Below are 9,106 nucleotides of genomic sequence, written 5' to 3' on the forward strand. Positions count from 1 at the left end.
TATATATATATATATATTATATTTTTGGGGGGGACTTTTTCCTCTTTATTTCAGAGTGAGAGTGCATAGGCAGGAAAGGTTGAAGAGAGAGAGGGGTGATGAACCCTTTCAAAATGGCCACAGGTGGGATTCAAACCCTAGGCCACTGTCCTCAGAGGCATGACAAAGTACACACCCCCATGCTAAAGTTGATTAAAAAGAGGAATAAATAACGTCTTTTGGAATGGTTTCTTAATGCCTTGATTCATAATATTTAGGAAAATCCAACTTTTAAGGACACAAATTTGAATTTAAATTTTCTATTTAAGTTCCAAAGGCCAAGGGAACTGTATCATGATGCATAGTATCCTGATCCATTAAACATGTAAACTTTCTCAAGCCACTGAATATGGGTGAGCTAGAGGTCACCCCCTGCCCCCCCAGACCACATTTTGCAAGAACGACATAAGATAGTTACCCCCAAAAAAGGACATTTTAAGAAATGCAGCATTTTGTTATTGTCTTACAAGTCTTTTGGTTTTATCTGGTCACTCCTTGTACTCTCCGTATCGGTTGCATATTATTGTTATCTCACGTGTCAAAGGGAGGTGATGAGGAGTCTCAGCAAAAAGGATTTGTTTTGGTTCAGGGCCCTTCTAAAAATCTTGCTTTCTTCACATTCTGTCCCCGAAATGAAACGGATAAAAGTCAAAAATAACTCTGTCTTGAAGTCCCTGTGGGACAACACAGGCACAAGTGATCCAGAGCGTTCTTCTTCTGTCCCTCATATAAAGCAGCAGAGACCCCTGCTGTGATAAACCTGTCCTTCTAGGTTTGCTGATGTGCTCATCTTACCTGACTTATATTCTCCTGCTCAGTATAAGGAAATCTGCTGACTTTTGTTTTTTAATGAAAGCTTTTAAGCCAATTTGATTATGACAAAATAAATCATCAAGCCAAGGAAACTGTTTCTAGAAAACATCTTCCATTGCCAGATCTTCCTCCACAGCGCCGCTTAAGAGGGTCAGGTTAGTCCACACAGCACTCCGGGTTAGCTGCTCTGGTTTATTGGCATTTCTTTAAACCAATCACAATCATCTTGGGCAGAGCTAGGTGCCAGACAGAGCCACGGTGCCGCTGTAAATATCCTCAGGAAGGAACTTGTTTTGGTGGAACATGTGTACGTTCAGAAGCAGATTTAGTTTAGAGAAAACTCCAATTGGACAGATAGTCTAGCTAGCGGCCTGGATTTATCATGCAGAGATCTGAGGAGAACCATAGTCTTACACAAAGAAAGTGGAAGGTAACGGACATCATGCCGAAATGATGGACACTGGAACAATCCCAAAAATTTATTTTTGGTACTATAGAACTACTACAGAAAACATGACATTTTTATAACTGTGTTAAGTCTTGTGTGTTTTCTTTTGTCTTCCAGGGGAGAACGAGAGCATCACACTACCGGAAGTCCGTCTCGTCCTGATAGGTGGGCGATGGGCTGGAAAAAGCTCCTCTGGCAACACCATTCTGGGAGAGGAAAGGTTCGAGTGTGGCCGAATCAGAACAGCTCAGTCTGAAAAGAGGCGCTCCGTGGTCGGGGGCAGGCGGCTCATTGTAGTCGACACTCCGGGATGGCGCAGCTCCCTCTCCCTCACTGAGATCCCGGAGGTGGACAAGCAACAGTTGAAACTCAACGCGCCCATGTGTATGCCAGGGCCAAATGTTTTTCTCCTGGTTGTTCCCATTGACACAGCCTTCTCCGCGGATAGCAGGAGGATGGTGGAGGAGCACATGAAGCTCCTGGGGGAGCGGGTGTGGAGATACACCATGGTGCTGTTCACCTGCGGCGACTTCCTCTGGGAGAAGAACATAGAGCAGCACATTGAGAGCGAGGGAGACTCACTCAAGTGGTTGATGGAAAGATGCAGCAACAGGTACCAGGTGTTTAACAACCACGAGCAGAGTCCCTCCGATCAGGTGACCCGGCTGCTGGAGGAGATAGATGAGATGCTGTGGCACAACAACTGCAGGTACTACGAGGTGGATGAACAGACACTTGATATCATGAAGAAAAAGCAGCAGGAAGTGGCTCTAAGGGCAGGAGAGAGATTGAGGAGGTCCGAAGAACAAAGACATCAAATGAAAGCGCTCATTGCAGGTGAATGTCACTCAAACAAACACTTCTTGTATTACATATTCCTGTAACAGATTTAAAGGAATTGTTGGATATTTTTGGGAATTGCCACTATTTGTGTTCTTGCCAAGAGATTGATGAACAGATGATTAGCTTAGCTTAGCATAAAGAAAAAGAAATAGCCACTTTGGCTTTGTCTGGTGGCAACATAATCAACCTATAAGCCAGTCCTTCCAGAATAATGCAGAGTTTATTTGGGATTGTTGCAGGATATTTATGCAATGAAATTGAGGGAACTTGCAAAAAAAAACTGCAGAGATTGTGTTTGTCTTGTCACGTAATTACATCACTTCATATTGTTCCCATGGCAATGGGGAAAATGGCTCCTCTTGTGTGAAGTAAAGGAAAACAATTTCAACTTTCTGCTAAGAAATGCGGGGATTATGAAAGATAGATAGATAGATAAATAGATAAATATTTAGTGATTCCAATAAAATGGGAAATTACAGTGTTGCTGGAGCAAACTCAGTCACACAGCACAGAATATAAATAAATATACATGTAATATTAGGATACACTACATACAATAGATATGAAATAATAATAGGAATAAAATACAAACAAATATTTGAATATGTACAAGATGACAACACAAAAATGTGCAACTGATTAAATAGTATGATAAAATGTAAATAGGCCAATTGTGCAGTATTGTATGCAAGCCCTGCATTATTTCGGGCGGAAATCAGCAATTTATGGGGCCGTAAGTGTAGCATATTTGAAAATTGTGTTATTTATAGTAGTGAGTAGTTTGGCAGGTTCAGTAACTTGTATAAATGGCTTTCTAAGCTTTGTTTTGTCTAACAGGAGAGATGATAACCATTCCAAAACTCCACATGGTTCTCTTGGGAAGCCGAAGCGCTGGGAAAACCTCATTAGGGAACACCTTATTGGGAAACAAAGAGCAAGAAGTTGGAAAATGGACGGCACGCTCTGTGGCCCGGCAGGGTTTTTTGGGTCAAACTGAAATAACTCTAGTCGACACACCAGGTTGGTGGAAAGGCTTCCCTGTGTGTGACACTCCCGAAGCGATCAAAGATGAACTGATGATCAGCCCGTTTCAGTGCCGCCCTGGGCCTCACGTCTTCCTGCTGGTTATAGACGCAGATGCATCCTTTAATGCCAAACACTTACTGGCAGTGACAACACACATGGATCTTCTCGGAGAAGGAGTGTGGAGACACACTATTGTAGTTTTCACCAGAGGAGACTGGCTGGGAACACACACCATAGAGCAGTACATCGAAGGGGAGGGAGAGGCGTTGCAGTCTCTAGTCGAACAATGTGGCAACAGATATCACGTCATTGATAACAAGAATGCAGATGATGGCACTCAAACCAAGGAGCTGCTGGGGAAAATCACTGAGACTGTGGCTGGAAATAATTGGGACTATTTTGTCCCAGATGAAAAGATATATCTGGCTGTTGAAGAGAGAAAAAAAAGTGTGAAAAAAGGAGCATTAGTGAGGCAAAGTCAAGTCCATGCCAAAAGAAAAACCCTCAGAGGTATGGTTCAGTCATCTAGCATTACTGACAAGTTAATCAGTCCGGCATTGTCAAAACGGTTTCACACTCTAGGAGGGAATCGATACCAGAGGTGGACAAAATGACAGAAATGAAATACAATACAACAGCGCTGCAGTTAATACTAATTTTGTAAAGCTCATAAAGTTCCGCTGCTGTTTGGACTGTCAGAGCAGATTGTTATGTCTGATGCCATAGCGTGAAAGGTTATTCGGTAATTGTCCCATTAAAGTGTCAGATGTCAGGTCAACCTGTCATCAACTATCTTGGCAGGCCAACATTATTAGCCATTTTGAGCTAATGTGATGTATACATTTATCAGATTTTTAGCAATGCTAGCATGTGGTTCTATGGATGGCAATGTCAGACTGTGGGCTGGTCAGTCCAACATTTTCGGAGTATACTTTAGTATATATTTAGTATACTAATACTAAAGCGCCTTCCCATCAGTTTCAGCTGTGCTATTTGTCCTTTGCTAATTAGCTAATGTTAGCATCGGCGCCGGTACCTTGTAATATACTGAGCACCAAAGGGTGCCAAACTGCCAAAAAGCTACATTCATTTAATATGAGACATTGCAGTTGGTGCTAAGCGGAGCGTCTGTCTGTCATCTGTATTTGTGTTTTTAAGTGTTATAAGATAGCCTACTTTATGGCTTTATTATCAAGTTATTAGGTTTGTGTTTCGGCCACTGTCCATTTCCTAAGGTTCTGAAATGCAAACATTTATGACAACTTTTTTTATTTAAAAGCACCCACAGAGGAAAACATAAATCTGGACCCATGAATGTTATGAATGTTTGTTAAAAACAAAAAAAAACGCTCTTACTGGCGCGTTTCTAATTGAAGATTCGGCCTGCCAAATCATTACTGCAGGGCTATACTGGTTTTGGATACATGTTTGAGATTTGTTCATTGGTATTGGATGTGATGTAGTTTTTCACCTTGCAGTTGTTTTTCCTCAGATTCCAGTAAAGAGTTACAGGAGCTGACGGTGGTGATGCTGGGCCAGAAGACATCTGGGAAGAGCGCAACAGGAAACAACCTCCTGTGTAAAGAAGTGTTCGCCACCTGTCAGAATGAGTCCTGTCAGGTGGTGGCGGGGGAAGTTGCTGGCCGACTGGTCACGGTGATCAACACCCCGGGCTGGCGGAAGGATCCCTCCCACTGCACCAAAGAGATGGACATAGAACTAGTCCGAGGCCTGTCTCTCAGCCCATTGGGGGTTCATGCTGTACTGCTGGTCGTCCCCGCGGACCTGGCGTTCGGAGAAGTTCAGCAGGCCGCCCTGGAGGACCACATGAACCTGTTTGATGCCAGCATCTGGAAACACACCTTGGTTGTGTTCACGCACGGAGACAAACTGGCAGATGTATCCATAGAGGAGCACATCGAGAGGGAGCATAGCGCTCTACGCTGGTTAATAGACAAGTGTGAGAACAAATACCACGTTATGAACAATTGGAAGAAAGCCGATGTGAGTCAGGGCACCGAGCTGTTCGAGAAGATCGATGAAATGATGGCAGGGAATGGCGAGCAGCTCTTCTGCCCAGAGATGAACGACATCTACCTGAGAATTGAGGAGAAGTTCAGCAGGAGGCAGCTCAAACATGTGCTGAAGCAGAGACTAAAGGAGGAGTACCAGAAGAGAGAGCTGAAGCTGATGGAAGGCTTCAAGGAAACACTCCTCAAGCTGCAAGCTGATATCAGGGGAAGCGTGACAAGCACTAAATCCATGTCACGGAGTGAGTATCACACTGTGATGGGGGGTGATTCCTTCAATTTCTCTATTATATTCTGTTGTCCTAATCTTTTGTTTTTGTAACATGATCAAAGCCAAAGGTATTGGTCAGAGGAAAAAAGATGGAAAGAAGAAGGAGGAAAACATAGATTCAAAAATCAGCCAGGAAATCGAAAAGCTGGAAAAGGACATAAGAACAAAATCCTCTGAAGTTCTTCGGAGCAGCAAGGACTTCTTGGTCCCTTCTTGTAAGTAAAAAATGGGATTCAAGTTTCTGCACAGGTACTGAGCATGTTGTGGCAATCACACAAATGTTGTTTCATTCACAGTGAACGGAGAGAGTCCAGCCTCATCTATCGCCAAGCCTTTGTCAGACAGGAAAAGTTCAACCGGCCAATTTAATAAAGTTCTTGGTTGGCTGTCAACGCTTCAGATCGGCACTAATGTAGACAACCAGATGACCCTCAAATTCTCTCAGACGTCCGGATACGGCTCTGTGCTAACACACAACAACTTGGACTTTGACAAAGAGTTAATGAATGAATCCTGAATGAATAGTCTCAATGGGCTGATGTAATAGAAATGCAGAATTAGCAATCAGGGAATTTCAGATGGTCTGAGAACAAGGGAGACAGACAGACAGACAGACAGACAGACAGACAGACAGGCAGACACACACACAGACAGGCAGACAGACACACAGACAGGCAGACAGACAGACAGGCAGACAGGCAGACACACACACACACACAGACACACACACACACACACAGACAGACAGGACGGAACTGAACCACACCAGAATGTAGCTTTTAAGTTTATTATTCCACGTCTGAATTTAAAGGTCCCATGACATGGGGCTCTTTGGATGCTTTTAGACCTTAGACCATAAACCTTAGTGGTCCCCTAAGACTGTATCAGGATTATCTTTTATATAGACCTTAGTCTTCTAAAACCTTAGGTGTTTTGAAATAAATCTAAAATTTGTCTGCGGTTGCATTTTGTTTTTGTAGTAACTTGATTAACATATACACTAAGCTGCAATATGATAGGTACACTTTGCAAGTAAATTTCCAGTCATGAAACTGTACCAGATTGTCTGTTCTTTTTTGGGGATTTGGTGATCCGTGTCTTTATGATGATACATTAATTACACATTGTATTGTCTTCATAATGTACCAAACATGTTATTTGATAGAACAGAGTAGAGAGCAGTAGACAGATACAGTATGTATAAATCTGAATTGTTCAGACTCTATTGCCTTTTTATCTTGCCCAACAAAGAGTATTTGTATTTGAGTGGAAGCTACAGAGTTTTCCCACCAAGTGTGTGTGTGTGTGTGTGGGGGGGGTAATTTTAATTCCAAAGACCAAGGGAACTTTATTGGGATGCATAGTATCCTGATCCATGAAATAACTGGTCAAAAATCTGCCTGCCTCTTTAGGAATTTAACATAGGGGGGTGTATACTTATGCCCCCATTTATTTTAAGGAAGAATATTTATTTGTATACAACACAGTAGTCATTCACAAACAAAATTGGTGTCCTTAAAGGTTAGATTTTTCCAAATTCTTTGAATTAAGGCATTAAGATCAATTCCCCCCCCCCCAAAAAAAAAAGAATTCCTCTTTTTGGTTAATTTTATCATGGGTTCATAAGTTTCTGAGCACCACTGTATCACCTATCAGCATGTTGTGCCCCTGAAAGCTTCTGTTCCATAGATCTGTTCATGCCAGTGAGTTCTTCCTCTAACAAATCATCCAATTCTCAGTTAAGGCAAAGGAACTTCTCTTTCTCACATTAAAAAATAGACTAGAATTCTATTCCAGCGACCTTGCTATCTGCTATCCGCTCTCCACGCATAAGGTAGTGACTGCCCAACGAAACATTTAATCAAGATCTTCAATTAGTTTTTCTTTTGTTTAAATGTGGCTAAGACATGCAACAATGATTTTAACGTTCAAAACAGAAACAGACATTGGAATGGCAAGACCGTTTTAAAAGTACCTCAAACATGTTTTTCTGTATTTTAAATTACAATGAAATACATGTTTGGGACATGTGGGAGTCGAACCAGAACCCCGGCCGCGGGTGGGACTCGAACCAGGGGCCTCAGCTCTTAATGGGTGAACTCGGCTGTTTCCTGTTTCCGCCGCCAGAGAGCAGCAGACCACCACGGTCAGAAAAACACTCTCCGTGACGTAAATATCGTGAGACGGAAGAGAAATACTATTGTAGTCGTTAGAAATCCTGTGACATGACAAAAGCAAATCCTACAGCATTTTGAAAAAAACATTACCACAAACCGAGCAAAAAAAAAGAGAAAGAAAACAGGTGGGTGTTCGGTGGGATAAACCACATAGCGATACGTCTTTCTGTCGCAGTTTCCTGTTATTCGGTGCTAGTTTGAATGGCTGTAGCGTTAACTGAGCCCAGCCCTCTGTTGTTGACTGGAAACGGAGATAATTAGCAAGCTAACAGCAGACGCAGGGCTGCTAATTTTTAGCGTTTTAATTCGTACATGTCAATAAGATAAGCTTGTCATAACTGTGCTTGTCAGCTCTGTGTGTGTCTGTAAAGTAAAGTTACTCAGGCCTAATGTGAATATTACTCCCCATTTACCTTTATCCACTGCACTTTAATTTTCCACTACAGTTTAAATCGGATAGCTTCTGACCAAAACTTTATTTATAGCCGCCTGTGTATATATATATATACATAGTACATACTCACCTGTAAACTCTGTAAACTATTAGTATATTATATATATCTGTAAAATGTCTACTTATAGTAATACCCACTTATATATTATATCAGTACATATCCAGCTGTAAATCTTGCTCACAATACTTGTTATCTATATTTTATATTCATAGGACAAACCCATCTGTAAAATTTTGTTTACAATAGTATTCATTTCTATATGTATTCATCCATGTCCTGCACTTATAAAAATCATTGTATATCCTGCACCTACTGCTATTGCACTTCTGGTTAGACCCAAACTGCATTTTGTTGCCTTGTACCCGTAACCTGTGTAATGACAATAAAGTAGAATCTAATCTAATCTAATCTTATGTACAGATCTTTTGGGAAAGTATCCTGCACAAACAGAAAGGATGGTAAGAAATTGACTCATTTTCCTTTGAAATCTAGGTATAGTCACTGCTCTGGCATGCTGTTTACATTGCACATGAATGTGGTCAATTATTGTTTAGTGAGCTTATGTTCCTCTACCTTTTTATGATTTTATTTTTTGCTTTTGACAGCATGGAAGAGTGAAGGTTAAATCCACAGCCCAGCAGGAGGAGGAGAAAAGAAAGGAGAGGGAGAAGAAACTGAAGATATACGTGGCTGCACGAGACGCCTGCTTTTCTAAGGTTCCTTAGAAAGCCACATTTATACCATATAGATAGACACACCCATGCTAAAGTTCATTGAAAAGAGAAGTAAAAAAACATCTTTTGGAAATGGATGTTAATGCCTTAATTTAAAAAAATTAGGAAAATCCAACATTTTAAGGACACCAATTTTCTTTGTGAATTAATAATGCATTGAGAAATCAGAATCAGCTTTATTTGCCAGGTAGGAGGACATACAGTGGGTACGGAAAGTATTCAGACCCCTTTAAATTTTTCACTCTTTGTTTCATTGCAGCCTTTTTCCAA

The 9,106-nt window shown here is 41.4% G+C and overlaps 2 protein-coding genes across 3 annotated transcripts in view; both read left to right on the top strand.

The window, feature by feature from the left end:
- Positions 1–6,015, top strand: part of LOC117950149 (GTPase IMAP family member 8-like) — a 7,124-nt gene extending 1,109 nt beyond the window's left edge. The window contains exons 2-6 of one of the 2 annotated variants that reach the window (XM_034880919.1): positions 1,418–2,137; positions 2,981–3,679; positions 4,662–5,441; positions 5,515–5,685; positions 5,767–6,015. In XM_034880919.1, the coding sequence (XP_034736810.1) occupies positions 1,418–2,137; positions 2,981–3,679; positions 4,662–5,441; positions 5,515–5,685; positions 5,767–5,987 (2,591 nt within the window). In that variant the 3' untranslated portion in view covers positions 5,988–6,015. The remainder of the gene's footprint in view (positions 1–1,417; positions 2,138–2,980; positions 3,680–4,661; positions 5,442–5,514; positions 5,686–5,766) is intronic. The other variant, XM_034880920.1, reaches the window with a different exon arrangement.
- A 1,617-nt stretch (positions 6,016–7,632) lies between these two features.
- rabggta (Rab geranylgeranyltransferase subunit alpha) overlaps positions 7,633–9,106 on the top strand; it is a 15,237-nt gene continuing 13,763 nt past the window's right edge. The window contains exons 1-3 of the mRNA XM_034880930.1: positions 7,633–7,772; positions 8,523–8,560; positions 8,708–8,818. Coding sequence (XP_034736821.1) covers positions 8,558–8,560; positions 8,708–8,818 — 114 coding nt within the window. The 5' untranslated portion in view covers positions 7,633–7,772; positions 8,523–8,557. The remainder of the gene's footprint in view (positions 7,773–8,522; positions 8,561–8,707; positions 8,819–9,106) is intronic.

The sequence above is a fragment of the Etheostoma cragini genome, chromosome 9 (assembly GCF_013103735.1).
Source record: "Etheostoma cragini isolate CJK2018 chromosome 9, CSU_Ecrag_1.0, whole genome shotgun sequence".
NCBI lineage: Eukaryota > Metazoa > Chordata > Actinopteri > Perciformes > Percidae > Etheostoma > Etheostoma cragini.